The sequence below is a fragment of the Neophocaena asiaeorientalis genome, unplaced genomic scaffold (genome assembly GCF_003031525.2).
Source record: "Neophocaena asiaeorientalis asiaeorientalis breed wild unplaced genomic scaffold, Neophocaena_asiaeorientalis_V1.1 scaffold123, whole genome shotgun sequence".
Taxonomy (NCBI): Eukaryota; Metazoa; Chordata; class Mammalia; order Artiodactyla; family Phocoenidae; genus Neophocaena; species Neophocaena asiaeorientalis.
In genome coordinates, this window is record NW_020173666.1 from 726,764 (window position 1) to 745,536 (window position 18,773).

Below are 18,773 nucleotides of genomic sequence, written 5' to 3' on the forward strand. Positions count from 1 at the left end.
ATTATTTGAGAGTAATGAATGAGTCAGTATTTGTTCATTTAGTGCTTGCAGGGATTTATGGAATGTAACTAGCACAAATAATGAGAATCAACCATGTATATGTGTATATACATCTGTATCTGCCTACCCATGCCTTCAGCTTTGCCTCATGTTGACTCATGCACAGACCTCCTCTCATCCTTTCTGGAGAGTAGACTTCTGCTAGAATTGGAGAAAGACAATCACCCAGGGGCTGTGGGATGAAGGGGGGCGTTCTAGGAATCTTCACTTCTTTTTAGAAAACCTTCTCCCTGATATTTTAGCAATCTCTTCTTCCTCCTCTTCACGTATCCTGTCCCTGTGTCAGAGGTATGTACTGCTCCAGGGGTTTTTGTGATTTTGAAGGGCTCTGCAGTGTAAATCTGGATGGTTCTCAGTTTTTTCTACCATCAGCCTGGGAAGTGGATTTTGATGTAGTTTTATGTCCTCCAGGTTGGCTACCATGGTCCATCAGCTTTCCAGATTCCAGTTTTTTTATTCTTGTCCTCTTTCCTCCCTGTCCTGGTCCTCCATGTTTCTACATCCCTTTACTGTAGTGTTTTGGGGGAAAGCAAAAATAAGATGGAGTGTTCTCTTTGCCATCCTAACTCATTAGTCTCAGTTCCTTTTTTTATAAGTCATGTTCCTGAGATAATAAATTTCAGCTAGTATGCCACCCCCTTTGCCATAAGGCCCTGGAAGATGTCAATATTGCTAATATTTGCATGTCCTGGACTGCAAAGAACTTAAAAAGAGTTTCTTGACTCACTGACAGCTAAATGAGAAAATGTCTTCCTTTTTCCTTCTCTGTAATGCCTTTATAAGGAAATGTGGATTGGTAGGTATCTCTACAAAGCATTCTTAACTTCCAGCTCAGAAAGAGAATGTCTAGTCTCAAGTAGAATTTCTTCCAATTTCATTACAGCCGTAATCCTCTCCAGGTTTCTTATAAAATTTTTGAACTGAGATCTTTGTAATGCTTATTTTTTCGTTGTTAACATACTAAACAAAACTGTTGATCACTTCCAGATCACTTTCCTCATTTTAAAAATTGTCTTAAGATTATGAACCAATGTATAAAAACAATAGCCACTTTAATAGTCTACTGAGACTCCAATTAGAGAGGGTAAAGTTAGAAATAGCTAAGTTAATACACATTGTTTTAGAATCTTTTCTATCAAAAGGGTTTTTTTAATGTCATTCTTTTATTTTTTAACAGCAATGCATAATCTTTATAGAAAAATTGAAAATTTAGGAAACTAAAGAAGTAGTCACCTTTTTTCTTACCACTCAGAGGTAATTACTGTATATTAAATGTGTAATGTGTGTGTACCATATATATATGTATATATATCCTTCCAGTCTTTATTTGTAAATAAAATTTTCCATGTTACTCTCCCACAAATCATTTTTAATTACTACATTCTCATTCACTCATTGGCAACCTACTTCTGTAAAGGCCAGAAAGTATAATTTTTGGCTTTGCAGGTCATAAGGTCTCTGTTAAAACTATTCAACTCTGCTGTTGTAGCACGAAAACAACAGTAGATATTTTATAAACAAACAAATGGGCCTGGCGGTGTACCATTACAACTTTATTTACAAGATCATGCAGCCTCTGATTGGGCCCACTGGCCACAATTTGCCAACCCCTAGATATGTAAACTTTTAATTTTGACATAATTCATGAAAAGTTGCAAAATATTACAGAGAGATTCCTGCACTCTTTATCCAGTTTCCCCCAAGTTACATCTTCACTACAGTACAGTGTAAATACCAGAAAGTTTGCATTGGTATAAGGAGTGTTTATAGTTCCATACCATGTTATTACAGGCATAACCACCACCTCAGTAAAGATACAGAACTGTCCCGTCACCCAGAGGTCTTCCTCATTCCCCCTCTGTATAGTCACAGCCACCTCCCTCCCTGACCATCCCTACCTCTTAGCAGTCACTAATCTCTTTTCCCCCTCAAACTTGTCATTTTGAGAATATTTTACAAATGGAATCATACATTATGTGACCTTTTGAGATTAACTTTTTTCACTCAGCAATGAGATTGAGTCAGTTTGTGGCATGTATCAGTAGTGTTCCTTTCTATTGCTGAGCTGTGTTCCAGGGTATGGATATAGCACAGCTTGTTTAACCATTCACCTATTGAAGGGCATCTTGGTTGTTTCAAAAGATTCTTTTAAGGTTCTGTTGATCTCTGTGTTTGGTTCTCCATGTTCCCTTTCTTCCTCACTGTCAAGCTTCCAAGTTGAATGTGGTTCAGAATGTGGTGGTCCATCTATCTCAGGTGTTCAATTGAGTCTTATTGTATCTGTCATTATTTCAAACGCATTGAATTCAGAACTCACTGATTTAAACCAAAGGTCATTGATCCTCCAGGGGCTTCCATTTGCTTTGCAGGTTAGTAGTGATACAGTGTCTTTCTATTTATGGTGATCATTGAGTAAATAGTCTTAATACTTGTAGAGACAGAGACTCAAGTTTGAGTCTCGTTGTTACTACTTACTACCTGTTGTCCTCAAGAAGTCACCTAACCTTGAACCTTCATTTTCTTATCTGTTAAAAAAAAAAGTATCAACCCCATTTCATAGGATTGCTGTGAGGAGTTAAATGAGATTACATAGCAAAAGTGTTTGGGGAACAGGAAATCACCCTACAAATGTTACAGTAATAGTCATAAAAGTAAGTCATCCTTCATTAGTATTTTAGAAAAAAATAGCAGTTTTGTAATTAGGATGAGTAGCTTTTATTAATAAGTATGTGGAGAGGTGGGATATCCTTGCTGGAAAAAAAAGAAAGAAAATTAAGACCCAGTTCTTATAGAGTTAGAAGGCCAGAAGAACAGAGAGGAAGAGTGGTATTTCTGTATGCTGTAATGGATGACCTGTGCTGCAAATATAATACCATCTGGCAGATGTGAGAAGAAATCATTTAAATCAACAGTGTCTGTAATGAGCTACCATCTGATTCCTGTTAATCAGGCCTTCCTTTTTCAAACTGTCTTCCCATGGTTTCCATGACCCTGTTCTCTCCTGCTTCTTCTGGCTTATCATCATCATCTTCTTGGCCCTTAAATATGGAGTTCCCTGGGGATCATCCCTGTACTTCTCTTTCCATGACCTCTTCCCTGGCAATATCATGCCTTTACATCACTCTCCAAACAAAGCCTACATCTGTGTCTCTAGCCCTGACCTCCCTCATTTCCATCCTGCTGGCTGGATGACTGTATCTCAAACTCAGTATTTCCAAAGCTGAGGTCATTTTTCTTACAAGATGGCCCTTTTCGAATTCTTTATTTCTATCCATAGTTCTACCGTCTTCTCAGTCCCTCAGCATTCTTCTCTCTGTCACCTCCCAAATCCCCCCACATCTAGTCATCTTATTGATTCTTTGACCACAGTTTCTCCCATTTCCTCTTTCCTTTCCATTTCAGGCCTACATCTTCTGCCTTTTAACTAATATCCCACTTTCCATCCTCACCACCATCCATTCATCCCTCCTCAGCTTTGTCACATAAATCTTCCACAGCTCTGTTCAGGTTCTTCCTACTCAGTGTCCTTGATTGCTCCCCTTGTTTGTAGAATAGAGCCCAAATGGTTAGTCTAATACGAAATCTTCTGCATGATCAAACTGCTCTTTTAATCTTATATACTCAACTCCAGATGAACTGAAAGGCAGTAATATGAAACAAAACTCTTATTTTTCAGAATTCCACAAAGGTTTGCTTTTCTAACTTCATTTAAAGTAATTTATGGGCATACTTTCCTTTTCTATGCTGGACCCATGTATGGTTTCTCTCAGTATTCCCACAGAGTTACATATGGCAGGTGTTTAATTATTTATTGAATGATTGGTCCTATGGTAGAAACTCAATTCTTGTTTGACCCATACATGTAACAAGTAATTATTGAGAACCTTACTGTGGGTCACGTACTTTGAGGCATTGGGATATAGTGGGCACAGTCAGTTTTTTTTAAAAATTTGAGTTTATTCTTCATTTAACTTGGAAAACACTACAATAATTGAATATTTTAAAAAAGGCAGTAGCAAGTAGTGAGCGTATTATGATTGTAGGCCTTCACTCATTCTCTACTGCATATAAAACGTCAGCAGTGAATGTTCTTCACAGGCCCCATGAAGAGATCCTGCACTAAGCACCACCCCTGGGATGATGTTCATCATCCTCATGTGCTTCTCCATTGTATTGGCTCTGTCTTTTCCTGATTTGGAGCAAAGCCCACCAGTTCTACTTGGTCCATTTCATCCTCTTCTGCTTCCTTCCTCTCAGGTAGGAGTTTTTCCGGCAAAGAGATTTATCAAGAGAGAGAAAGCCATTCTCAGGAAAGTTTACCTTAAATTCAATGACTAGGCAACCCTTTTCATACTGTCCATGATAAAATGGCATGCCTTCATTTAGCACATACATGGCCTTACATTCTAGTAGCAGTCTTAAAAGATGTTACCATTGGATTATTTATGACTTCATACTAGGGTATCAACTTTGTACTTAACGTCTAAAGCTAAGCTATCAGGCAGTTAGTTTAAGAATATATTAAATATTAAATAATTATACTCTAGTTGCCTGAAGCATATGGAATTTATCTGTTCAGTGAAGTGAGAAGTCTAGGTTAGGAGAAGAAAACGGGTGAGTTTTACAAAGGATCTTCCTAATAGAAGGAAGTAGTTGGAGAGGGGAAAAGAGAGTGAGGATATCAAGCTATTGAGGTCTCCTCCAGTTAATCATTTCTTCTCGGGCAGGCAATTCTGTGAAATTAACATAATGTGCTCTTGGATCCTATACAGATGGCAATCAGGAATTATTTCCCTGTGAAGTCTGTGGAAGACGCTTTGCAGCAGATGTTCTGGTAAACATAAAGACATTTTGTAGATGTGTTTCATTGGAGTTAAATGAACTGTCAAGTCAGTGAGGAGGCCACAGTGGCAAAGATTAAAGACAGATGTGGAGGGAAAGCAAGGGGAGAAAAGTACATAACCTATGGCTGGCAGGCCCAGAGGACACTTAAGCAGATCAGTGCTGCCCCATTCAAAAGGGAACTTATTAAACATGGTCCTCTTACTAAAAGGAAGCCAGATGAAAGTATCTTGGCACAGCTGATTGTCTCTTGAGAGGTTTTGGCTCTTTTGCCTTTTCTATAAGCATCAAAAATTCAAATTTTAAGGCCAAAGCACCAGGGAAATTAGCTAGTCAAGAGGAATGAACATTGAATTTGGAGCATCTGGAAACTTGGCTTTTAGCCTCAAATTTGTCACTAATTCTGACAAGTCCTTTAACCTCCCTCTGTTTCCTGCTTTGCCACGTATAAAGACAGAACTCTCTAGTTTCAGGGGTTTTATGTAATTTGAACAAAATGGATGTAAGGCTTGTTCCAAGACCTAATTGTTAATTAGATTCAAGCTAACTGCATGTCAGGTCCCCGGATTGATGCCTATAAAGTTGAATAAAAGCTTGATTTATTTCAAAATTAGGGAAACAGACAGGTAGTAGGCCCCCCATATTATGAAGGAGTTCCCAAGAAAAACGATTTAAAACAAAAATCTAAGATGATAATGAACTGTTGGGACATTTAGGTCAAAGAGACTTGTTTTGAACTTAAAGAATTTGGACTATAAACCTGACTACATTTGGGGCAAAAGACTACCAAATGAGGTTGTAGGTTTTATTTCTGTGGGGAATTTAAAAGTGAAATATCTGTTCTAGTTAACCGCAGCTAGAGTTTGCTGGATCTAGAAGGTGAACTCACAGGGCCTGTTGTATCCCAACAATCCAATAGGGAGCTGCCTTTGCTAACCCAGGACTGCACCCCATGAGAATGGATTTGAGACCTAGAAGGTACCGTTTGAAGAGGGATCACTAAATGCCAAGTATTCTTGGGTCCTCTTGAGTTTTACTTCATTGACCCATTTCTAGGCTACAAAGAGCATTTGATCAAGTGGTCTGCTCTCTCTCTCTCTCCTTCAGTTTAAAGTGGTATGGCTTGTTCGTAGCCAGGTGCAGTGATTTTCATGGAGCCTGTATTTTTTGGGTCTGGACAAAGCAACTGTCTAAGTGATAGCTATTATGAGCTACATGACCACCAAGGAAGAGGACTTAAGAGTGGAAGGCAAAGATCCTGGCATAATCCCATAGTGGTGCAGTGCAGACTTTATAAAAATGGTACACAGGCAAAGCTCTGCGTGCTGGCTCCCTGGTTTTTTTTTTTTTACCAGAAATGCTGAGTACTTACAGGTCTACTGCCTGGAGTAGTTTTCTCTGCCGCTTGTCTTAGTTTTCTCTGCCGATTGTCTTATAAGTATTGTAATATTTTAAATTTTAATATTATAAGCTTAGATTTGCTCTAAAATAAATGACTTCATGAATGTGAAATGTTTGGACACACTAAGGGAAAATGTCTTCATAACTTAAATGGAATTGGTGTATTTTTCATTCGTGGTATGGTTGTCCCAGTTGTTTCTTGCAGATGTTCTCAAATATTTCTTTGAAACCTCTCCACTCCTTTTCAGGGGTTAAGTGTTTTGATTTGCTGTGTGTAGAAAAGTAACCCAGTTAAACTCAATTTTGAAATGTTGAGTGGTAAGAAGAGTTTTTCTGAGAAGGTTCCACTGGTAAGAAGCTAAGTTTCCCCTTGCTGTATGCAAAGAGTTCCTTCAAAATGATGGGAAAACAATGTTAAGGTTATTGGGACTCAATTCCTGGATGACGTGCTTTTGGAATTTAAGAGCAGTGAAGGCAGGAAACAGAATAGAAGAAATAAGAAAAGTTCCTTGGCTTCAGTGAGTACCTAGCCGAATATCAGAAATAATTTATTTCAACTTAAACTAGAAAGTTTGCCTTTTCAACATTATTTAATGCTTGGAACTATTCATTGAGCCCAAGTGATAGAGTTAAATATGTAAGACCAAATTTTAAGTTAGTTTCTTTAGCTGAAGAGGCCTTTTATTGACCTTGCCCAAACACAATATCTCGTTATGTGTAACATGGGTGAAGAGAGCCAGATGGATTTGCTCTGCTGTGATTTGAGAGTTAGAGAATGAACTTGGCTCTGAAGGTGCAACCCAGTCACCGCAGCAGGGGCTGCTTGAGTACACTGAGGCATTACGAACTTTGTGATTGTACATGTTAAAAATTTTAATCCCCACTCCTTCTTTTCTAGGAAAGGCATGGACCAATACGTAGAAAACTGTTCAACAAAAAGCGTAAACCTTTCAATTCCTTAAAACAAAGATTACAGGGCACTGACATTCCCACTGTGTGGAAGGCTCCTCAATCCAAGGTACTATCGATATCTTCCTTGCTGTTCTTGATTATCTCCTTCAGTACATTAAAGCCTTTTTCTGGCTCTCTGGTTTCATTTTTGCTTGATAATGCAGTGTAATGTCATGTAAGTATAATCCACCTTTACTGTTTTCTTTTTAATCATGCTCACTTAGATTTCCAAATGTATTTCAGATACTTTCCAGATGTGGCAAAAAAATCTCGTTTATATTTTCATTAGAGTAACATTAAATCCAGCAATTAACTTGGAAGACAGTCATTTTTAATCTTACATTTAAGTCTTCCTTTAAAGTTTTGTAATTTCTTTGTTTTCCTGATTGTTATTTTGTGTTTTCCCTCACTATTGTGACTTGCAACTTTTATTACTGTATTTTCCAAACCTCTTTTGATACTTTTGGAAAACAAATTCTCTTTTTTCTCCAAATTTCACAGTTCTGTTTCTTGTAAGTTCAAATCCTAGCTTTAAAAAAAATTATAATGGTGAGATATATAGTCTAGGTTAGTATACGTTTTATTTTTTTATAGCCTCAACCCATGAGAAAATCTAACTGGAGACAACAACATGAAGACTTCATTACTGCGATTCGATCAGCAAAGCAGTGTACACTAGCCATTAAAGAAGGCCGGCCTCTCCCACCTCCATCCCCTCCGTCCATCAACCTAGGTGTGTGTCCAGTTTGGTTTGCTTTTGACATTTTACTCTTAACCAATTGAGGCTATGCTTGATTTTTGGCCTAGTCATTATGCCTTCCTCCTATAAACTCTAAAATTAACAATAGTAATTAAATTATATAAAAGTAAATTTATCATAAAATTTATGTTATCATATTCTTTTCAATTCTGTGTAAAGATTCTGTGTTTCCTTCTAACTCTACCTCAACATGAGTGCAGCACTGTACCCAGTGTCATGGCATTACAGAACTCCAGGGGATGCCCCTCACATCTTGGTTTATGAGAACGGAGCTGGGCAGAGCAGTTTAAGCAGTTCTGTAATAGCTCCATAGCATCAAATACCCACAGCTCTTTTAATTTTTTGAGATAAAAATATAAAATATAAAATCACCATTTTAACCATTTCAAGTTGTACAGTTAGTGGCCCGCAGCTTTTTTACCCTAAGCTTTTTATTTTGAACATTTTCAAATATACAGAAAAGAGGAAGGAATAGTACAATGATCACTCATATACCTTCCACTTAAATTTGACAATTTGGACATTATTGTCATATTTTTTTCTCTTTCTGTTTTTTTTTGTGAGGGGGCACAAATATTTAAAAGTAAGTTTTAAACATCATCACACTTTACCCATAACTATTTCACCATGCATTTCTTAAGTACATTTTTCTGCATAACCACAGTACTATTATCACACTAAATATATGAAGTCATATTTTCCCAGTTATCTTAAGAATGTCTTTTGAAGCTCTCTCCTCACCACTCAGCCACAATCCAGGATTCAGTCAAGGTTCATGCATTTTCTTTTGTTGTCTCTTTAGTCCCTTTTAATCCTGCACAATACCCCTGCCAGGCCACTTATCTTTTAGAATGTCTCATATTCTGGATTTGTCTGCTTTTTAAGTCATATTAATTAACATTTAACTTGTTTCCCCATCCCCTGTCTTTTTGTAAATTAGAAATTAGGTCCAGAGGCATGATTAGATTAATGTTAACACGAATCCCTTATCAGGTATAGGATTTTCAGATATTTTCTCTCATTCTGTGGACTGTCTTTTCACTCTTCTTGATGGTACCTTTGATGCCCCAAAGTAATTTGATGAAGTCCAATTTACCTATTTTTTTGTTTGTTGCCTAGCTTTTGATGTCAAATACTCCAGTATCTTGAAGTCTTTCCCCTGTGTTTTTTATTCTAACAGTTTTTATAGTTTTAGCTCTTATATTTAGATCTTTGATCCAAGTAATTTTTGAATGTGGTATAAAGTAAGATCATTGGAAGTTGGATATCTAGTTTTACATGTGGTACCTTTCTCAGCACTATTTGTTGAAAACACTGTACCTTCCCCATTGAAAGGTCTTGGCACACTTATCAAAAGTCAATTGACTATATATATGAAGGCTTATTTCTAGGCTCTTTATTCTATTCCATTTTTCTATATGTCTATCCTTATACCATTACCACACTGTTTTGATTACTATAGCTTTGTAGTATGTTTTGAAATCAGGAAGTGGAGAGTATTTTAAGATTATTTTGGCTATTTAGAAACTTTGAGATTCCATATGAATTTTTAGGATGGGTTTATTTTTCTATTTCTGAAAATGCCATTGAGTTTTGATAGGGATTGCATTAAATCTGTACATCACTTTGGGCGTAGTTGTCATCTTAACAATATTGTCTTCCAGTCCGTGAACATGGAATGTCTTTCCATTCATTTACGTCCTCTTTAATTTCTTTCAGCAGTGCTTTGTAGTTTTCAGTGTATGAGTCTTTTGCCTCTTTGGTTAAATTTATTTCTAAGTACTTTATTCTTTTGATGTTATTGTAAATGGAATTGTTGACTTTCTTTTCAGATTGTTAGTGTATAGATGTACAGGCAATTTTTGTGAGTTGATTTTGTCCTGCAATTTTGCTGAATTTTGCTTATTAACTCGTAACAGTTGGTTTCTGGTGTGGAATCTTTAGGGTTTTCTACATATTTGATTATGTCATTTGTGAACAGAGATAATTTTACCTATTCCTCTCCTATTTGTATGCCTTTTATTTCTTTTTTGTGTCTAAACCTTCTGGCTAGAACTTCCAATATCATGTTAAATAGCACTGGTGAAAGCAGACATCCTTGTCTTGCTTTCCATTGAGTATAATGTTAGCTGAAGGTTATAAATGACTTTTTAAAGTGTAAGTAATAACATGGGTATTATAACATTTGAAAGTGATATGTATGAAAATAATAGGATAAGGTTGAGTGAGGAAAATGAATGTATATTGTTGAAAGGTTCTTATGGTATACATGAATAGGTATAGCATTGTTTGAAGATAGAGTATTATATCATAAAGATCCCTATTAATAAGCCCTAGAGTAAACATTCAAAATATTGATGTATAGCTAATAAGACAATACATAGACTGGAGATAAAATGGAAAAAGATTCAATCTAGAAAAAGACAGGAAAAGAGGAAAAAAGGAACAAAAACCTGGTAGGATAAAAACAAATAGCAAGATGATAGATTTAAACCTAACCATATGGACAATTGCATATAAATGACCTAAACACTTAGGATAAAGTGCAGAGATTGTCAAACTGAATAATAAAGCAAGGCCCAATTATATGCTTTCCACAAGAAACACACCTTAAATATAAAGACACAAATAAGCAAGCTAGGCAGGTGACAAAGTGAGGTGAGCCAGGTGGGCCTAGAGAGGCTACACCCTCCCTAAGGGACAGCTGCTCCTGCCTCAGCACACGGCTGCCTCAAAGGAACACACACCCAGGGTTGCTGGGTCTGATTTCTCAAAGGATGGCAGGAATGCAGACTTCCTTATTTATAAATATCAGAAACTCAATTTTTTAGAAACTTCAGGTTTCAGTCTCTGAGTTTACTTGGAGAGGTGGGGACAACTAGGAGGCAACTCAAGGGGAATTGGTGGGAACTGTCTGTGTCTTGATCTGGGCTGGTTTCACGGGTGTGCACAGTTTGTGAGCATTTCATGGAGCCGTACACTTATGATTTATGCTTTTCCTCTGGATAAAAAGAGAAATAAATACCAGCAATGTCTGAACAGTTGTAGATTGACATGTTAAAAGCACAGGAAAAGATAGATATGCATTCAAATAATAATCATAAAACTGGAGTAGCTAATACTAATACCAGGAAAAGTAAACTTCAGGGCAAGTATTATTAACAGAGATAATAATTAAAAAGATATATTCATCAAGAAGACCTATCAGTCTGAAATGCTTGTAACATTTTGACCCAATTGACATCTATAGCTATAGTGTGATACACAGCAACAGCAGAATATAATTGTTGTCAAGTACACATGTAACGTTCAATCAAGATAGGCCATGTGCAGGACCACAAAGTGGGTCTTAATAAATCTAAAAGGACTGAAATCATACAGACTATGTTATTTGACCACAACAGAATTAAATTAGAAATTAATGATGAAAATATATCTAGAAAACTCCTAAATATTTGGAAATAAATCATTTCTAAATACCCCATGGATCTAAGAAGAAAGAACAAGAAAAATTAGAAAATATTTTGAACTGAATGGTAATGAAAACATACCAAATTTGTGGGATTCAGCTAAAGCAGTGCTTAGAGGGAAGTTTATAGCTTTAAATGCTTATATTAGAAAAGAAAAAAGGTTTAAATCAATTGCCTTAAACTTCCTCTTTGAAAAGTTAGAAAAAGGGCTTCCCTGGTGGCGCAGTGGTTAAGAATCTGCCTGCCAATGCAGGGGACACGGGTTCAAGCCCTGGTCCGGGAAGATCCCACATGCAGTGGAGCAACTGGGCCTGTGTGCCACGGCTACTGAGCCTGCGCTCTAGAGCCCGTGTGCTACAACTACTGAAGAGCCCATGCTCCACAACAAGAGAAGCCCACACACCACGACACAGAGTAGCCCCCGCTCATGACAGCTAGAGAAAGCCCGCGTGCAGCAACGAAGACCCAATACAGCCAAAAATAAATAAATAAATTTATTTTTTAAAAAAAGTTAAGAAGAACAAATTACACCTAAAATAAGTAGAAGGAAGAAAATAGTAAATGTAATTCATCATATTAACAAAATATTTTTTAAAGCATGTGATCATCTCAGTAGCTACAGGAAAAAAGCCTGTGAGAAAATGTAATACCCATACATGTTTAAAAAAGAAAACTCTTAGAAAGGTAGAAATAGAAGGGAACTTCCTTTTAAGAGGACATCTCTGAAAAATCTACAGCTAATATCACACTTAACGGTGAAAAGCTGAACAGTTTCCCACTGAATTTAAGAAAAAAGCAAGGATGTCCTTTCTGACCACTTCTAGTTAACACTGTACTGGACATAGTACCCAGTGTAATAAGAAAAAATTATATATTTTATACACACACACATACATACACATAAATTTAAAGGTTGGAGAGGAGGAGGTAAAACTATCCTTATTCACAGACAACATGATCATGAATGAGTAAATGTAGAAAATCTTACGAAACTACAAAAAAAGCTACTGAAATTAAAAGTTCCTTTAACAAGCTTTCAGGTTATAAGGTCAATATACACAAGTGAATTGTATTTCTATATACTAGGCATAAACAACTGAAAAAATGAAAAATGCCATTATAATCATGTAAAAAACATGAAATACTTAGGCATATATTTAACAAAATATGTGTAAGACTTTAAAAATGAAAACCACAACACATTGCTTAGAGGAATTAAAGAGGACTAAAATAGATGGAGAGATTTACCATTTTCATGGTTTGGAAGACTCATGCATTGTGTTATGATGTCAGTTCTCCCCAGATTGATCTATGGACTCAATGTAGTTCCAGTGAAGATCCCTGTAAGTTTTCTTTGCCAAGTAGGAATTGACCAGCTGATTCTAAAATTACACAGAAATTCAAAGGATCTTGAATAGCCAGGATAGTTTTGAAAAAAGAATAAAATTGGAGGACTTACACTACCTGATGTCAAGACTTACTATAATGTTACAGTAATCATGGAAATTTGGTATTAATATATCAGTTGAACAGAAAAGAGAATCTAAATATTGATCTCCCCCCAATCTGGGCAGTTGATTTTTTTTTTTTTTTTTTTTTTTGGGTCATAAGAAGCCGCTCCGCGGCACGTGGGATCCTCCCAGACCGGGGCACGAACCCGAGTCCCCTGCATCGGCAGGCAGACTCTCAACCACTGCGCCACCAGGGAAGCCCTGGGCAGTTGATTTTTAACAAAAGTAATTCAACATGGGAAAGGATAGTCTTATACTATACACAAAAATTAATTCAAAATGATCATTGGCCTGTAAAGTGCTACAACTATAAGATTTCTAGAAAAACCAAACATCTTTGATCTAAGAGTCAACAAAGATTTTTTAAGCAGGACACAAAATGCAGCAACAGGTTTTTAAAAAGGAAGTTGATAAATTGGGCTTCACCAAAATTAAAAACATTAGTTTTGAGAGACACCATTAGGAAAATGCAAAGGCAAGGTACAGTATAAGAAAATATTTATAATACATGTATCTGATGAAAGTCAAATATCAAGAATATATAAAGAAGTCTTATTAACTCAATAATAAGACAACCCAATAAGGAAAAGGCAAGAGATGTATTTGAACAGAACATCACAAAATAATGGTCATTAAGCATGTGAAAAGATACTCAACATCATTTTCATCAGGGAAATGTAAATTAAAACCACAGTGAGGGGACTTCCCTGGTGGCGCAGTGGTTGAGAGTCTGCCTGCCAATGCAGGCGACACAGGTTCGTGCCCCAGTCCGGGAAGATCCCACGTGCCGCGGAGAGAGATACCACTACGCACCCACTTGAATGGCTAAAATAAAAAACTGACAATACAAGTGATGGTTAAGATATGGAACAACCGGAATGCTCATCTGCTGCTGCTGCTGGGAGTCTAAAATAGTACAGCCACTTTGGTATTTTCTTAAGTTAAACATACACTTACCTATACAGTGATTCCACTCCTAGCTGTTTGTGCAAAAAATGGAAAACATGTCCTTAAAAAAGACTTACATATTAATGTTTATAGCAGCTCCATTTAAGTAGCATAAACTGAACATGACCATCAACAAGTGGATGGATAAACTGTGGAATATTTACAAAATGGAATACAACTGAACAGTAAGAAGAAAGTGCAACTCTACATGCAACACACCATGGATGCTGTCTTGTAGTAAGATATAGAAGAGGTAAAACTTATCTTTAGTGACAAGAAAATAGATCTTTGGTTGCTTGAGTCTGGGTTTGGGGGAATTATTGACTGAAAAGGGGCATGAAGGAACTTTTGGAGGTAATAGACTTGTTTCATATTTTAATTGGGGTGGTTACACAAATGTATGTATTTGTCAAAACTTTTCAAACTGTACACTTAAAATAGGTGCATTTTAATGCACATAACTTATTCCTCAAAGTTCTAAAAAGTATAAAAAGGGAATTCTCTGGTGTTCCAGTGGGTAGGACTCCACACTTAAACTGTCGAGGGCGCGGGTTCGATCCCTAGTTGGGGAACTAAGATCTGAGATCCCGCAAGCCAAGTGTTACAGCCAAAAAATAAATAAGTAAAGTAAAAAGTAAAACAAACAAAACCAAAGTGTAATACTATAAAAATCATCCGTAAAATAAATCATCTGAACTTCAGTACCAGAAAATACTCTTAATAATTGCTTCATTTTTGCTAGGTGCTTATGAAAATTAACTTGAAATCATGTGTTGTCTTAAGATGTTCCATAGAAAGATCTATGGCTGTGATTTTGATAATACTTTAGCAACAAGCTTTGTATAATAAAAGCATCTTTTATGAGAACTACTTCATTTTAATAGCAGATGCTGCAGGGTTGATGGCTACCTTCTAGTTCTTTAGTTGAATAATGAAACCATGTCAGATGGTCTGCTGTGTGAATTTCTCTAATTTCCACATTGGATTTAAAATGTGGGGATTATTGTTTCTTTAAAATAAATAATTCCCTTTGTGTACAGGCCTCATCAAGTGTACAGTTTATTTTTCTGCCCTTTACATTTTTATGCTAAAATACAGTTTTATAATTAAATTCTTCCCTATGCCCTTATTATAATTTTATGCACCAAGCAAAATGATTACCTCCAATAGCACATTTTCATTACTATTCAATTATTTTGATTGTGCAGGGATTTTATATTAGCCCATATATTCTCCAGCTTAAATACTTAGAAAATTTATACAGATATTACTAGTATTATTAATCATATGGCCTAGTATGTATGAGTTTGCAAGTAATTTCCATTTTTTTTCCAGCATGATTCCTTATTTCATGGCTCAGTTTTTGTGACGTGCATATATTTATTCTAATTCTTACTGACTTAAGTTTGCCAGTCATTCAACTTTCCAGGATTATGTGACAGTTTATGAGGGCAGTGATATAGAATATTTACAATTGGGATTTTCAGTGGTCCTGGGACATTTGGTCCACGTTTCACAGGGCTATGTAGACATGGGTACTCAACAAAGTGCTTGCATTTTTAAATGATGCTTGTTTTTCTACTTTAATCTTCTATGAGATATGGAATAAGACATTAAAAATCATTATCAGGAATCCCCTGGTGGTCCAGTGGTTAAGACTCCAAGCTTCCACTGCAGGGGGCACGGGTTCTATCCCTGGTCGGGGAACTAGGATCCTGCATGCTGCACGGTGTGGCAAAAAATAAATTAATTAATAAATTAATTAGTTATAAATCATTATTGAAATAGATAGCACATAGTGATTTTTATGACATCATTATTGATAGAGGAAGAAGTGACTCAGATTGAGACGAGGGTCGAACATGTAGCTCAGTCATGCTGTGTTCAAATTATTGTTGCAAGAAAAGAGTTTTTGCATTCTCAGTATATTTGATGTTCTCTTCCTCTGCCCCTTAAGTCTGGGCTTCGTGTTCCTCCTGTGGACTCCTGGAGGACCTAGTGCTTCCTCCTTTCAAAACTTATTCCCCGGAGTGGTAATTGTCTGCTTCTTCACCTAGGCCTCTAGTCATCTCTAAGATCTTTGTCAGCAGGGAAATACTACACTTCAACTTGGTTTCCTCCACAGTGCATATAGTGCCAAACACACAGAAGGGCACAATGAATGAATGAACAAGTGGGATTAAGGAAGCAACACAGTCACTGCCATAATCACTGTCTTTGCCCAAACTGAGTCTGGTTTATGGTAGCAGCATTTCTGATATAAACCTTGACTTTTCAGCCGGTAAAACTAAAGAAATAACCCCTGAACCACGAACCCAGTTCTAGATGTTTTTCTGCACTATCGTAAATGAGTTCTGCATGGTAATGGCACTTTCTGTTTTAGTTTTCATAAGCAGTTTCTTTTCTGTTTGATAGTTGGAACACAACCTGGCTGGGCCTGTTTCCTTATAGTTACAGCATGTTCTACCCACCCACTGTACCAGGCCCTACTGTGGATTATCATAGTTAATTTTCATAACAACTCAATGATACAGGTGATGTGTAGGTACTGGGGAAATTGAAGCTTAAGGAGGTTCAGAAACGTGCCCAAGTTCACACACATAGGGGAAGAGCTCAGGCTCAAAACCAGTCAGGCAAGCTGCAGAGCCTTCACCATTTCTATTTTATTTTATTTTGTTCTATTTTATTTTGTCCTGTTCTATTTTGTTCAAGGAATTTGTCACCATGGGAAAATTTTGTTTCTGTATTAGAATGCTTAGTCCTTGATTACAGAGACATTGTATCCCCAAGTTGCTTGGAGCATAATAGGTGTTCAGTAAGTATGGAATTGATGAAGTAATGCCTTCCAGAGTGTGCAGTAAACTGTTAGGTTAAGTGCTAACCATTTCTTTCATTCCAATTTCTTACATATTCCAATTCTTTCATTTTATGAGTATTCATTTTAGGAAATGATTTGTTCAAGTAGAAAACTCCCCGAACTGCTTTAAAAGATGTCTTCAAAAAACTCTTTAACTTTGAAGACATCACTGCCTTAAATACCCATTCACACATGTAGGAATTTTGACTCTATACTAAACCAAACTTCCACACAGAGTTTAAGGTGGTGCCGTCTCAGGTCCTTCCTGGGGAGAGAGGTAGTTATTCTCTTATGTTGCACGTATCCACTTTGTCATCCTTCCAGGCGCCTAAAGCAAAACAAAACAACACGACCCCTGTGGTCCCCCTTGCTTTGGAGGAGGAGGCTCCAACCTGGTTTTGGAACATGTGAGCATCTCCACATTCTGAGAAGACCTTAGATCTTTCTCACTTCTCCTTTTTCCCACTGTCTAGTAATTGCAAATGAAACAGATGAGACCAATGGGTATCCCCCAGAACCTCAGAGGACCCCGTGCCCTCAGGGCTGCCAGAGAGGTTCTAACACAGGAAGCTCTTCCCTTTTCTGTTTTTGAACCCTCACCTGCTCCCTTTTCCTAACCCCCTTTCTGAACATATCAGTTGCCTCCTCACTTAGGAGTTCAGTGGGAAAATCTGGCCACTGCAGAAGGACTGTGACATTGGTTTCAAATGCCATCCCCCAAACCCACATTTGGAAACATCTTACTCCCTCTGTAGCTCCATAACTTTTGTATAAACTTCTATCCCACTCAGTACCACAACTGGGGCTTTTGAATCTTCTGTGCTCTTCAGTCATCAATATCAATATTCTGTGATTCTAGGACTCCTTTCTTTACATAATCGTTCACTAAATAATTCATTTAATTGGGAAGTTCCGAAGTATATATAATTAATCTATTTTCTGAGAAAGCAACATAGCATGTAAACATTTTAAGGGAACACTTTTAACTGAAATAAGTGTATAGGTAGAAAAAATTTACCAAACCTTGTCCTTTATTTGAGCCCTTGCATGTCTCAAACCAGAGTTTGGTACCTCTCTTTCATGTTGGAGCAGAGTTCATATTCTATTTACTTCATTTCATATAGTCCCTTCCGGAGTTGTTTTTGAAATGTTAATTGCTTTTTTGTTGTTATCTTTACATTCAGATTATATTCGGTGTCCATATTGTATGAGGAGATTTAATGAAACCGCAGCCAATCAACACATTAATTTCTGCAAGGATCAGTCTTCTCGCCGAGTCTTTTATCCAGCCCAGACAGCAGCCAAATTGGCAACCAGGGCACAGGTGAATATCTCTCCCCAAGTGCTGGCTCTTGTGCCCTTACATGCCTAGGGAAAGCAGGTAGAATTTGCTAGGGAACCTAAATTACCCATCCTGAGAAGTGTGAGGATCGAGATAGCCAATTACTGTCACTCATCTTCATGGGACTTGGCTTCTTTTTGAGGGGTGCTTCCCAGCTAACAGCACCTTTGGGTGTTGTAGAAAAAACTTTTCTACAGTGTTTGAAGCTTCTTAGGTTGAAGACTTAGATGTATAAGTAGTGCTTCTGTAGTATTACGGTAAAATTCTAACCAATGGTGGTTATCAGCCTTAACCACCTCAAAAAGACTCTTGAACCTGAGGTGAAACTGGCCTAAGTGGGGGAAGCCGTCACAAGGGAGGCCTTGTTCTACAGGTCATGTGTTTGCTCTGTGGAGAGGGGTCTTCACCCTATTCAAAGCCAGAGTCAGCAACTGAAGGTAAATGGATAAAACAGCTGTTATAAATAGGTACAAGTAAGTAAAATAACACTGGATCAGGAAGACAATATATTTATAACAGCAACACTGGGGAGAGCAGACAGCTCCATACACATCAAAGGTGCCGGGGACATAGCTTACAGCGTACCATGAGAACCATTAGTTTCATAAACATGGCTTAGATACCAAGAAAA

At 37.1% G+C, this 18,773-nt stretch overlaps 1 protein-coding gene across 1 annotated transcript in view; it reads left to right on the forward strand.

Annotated features, from left to right (window-relative positions):
* Window positions 1–18,773, forward strand: part of ZC2HC1B (zinc finger C2HC-type containing 1B) — a 33,950-nt gene that overhangs the window by 4,056 nt on the left and 11,121 nt on the right. The window contains exons 2-5 of the mRNA XM_024747935.1: window positions 4,833–4,894; window positions 7,202–7,321; window positions 7,849–7,987; window positions 17,985–18,124. Of these exons, the coding sequence (XP_024603703.1) occupies window positions 4,833–4,894; window positions 7,202–7,321; window positions 7,849–7,987; window positions 17,985–18,124 (461 nt within the window). The remainder of the gene's footprint in view (window positions 1–4,832; window positions 4,895–7,201; window positions 7,322–7,848; window positions 7,988–17,984; window positions 18,125–18,773) is intronic.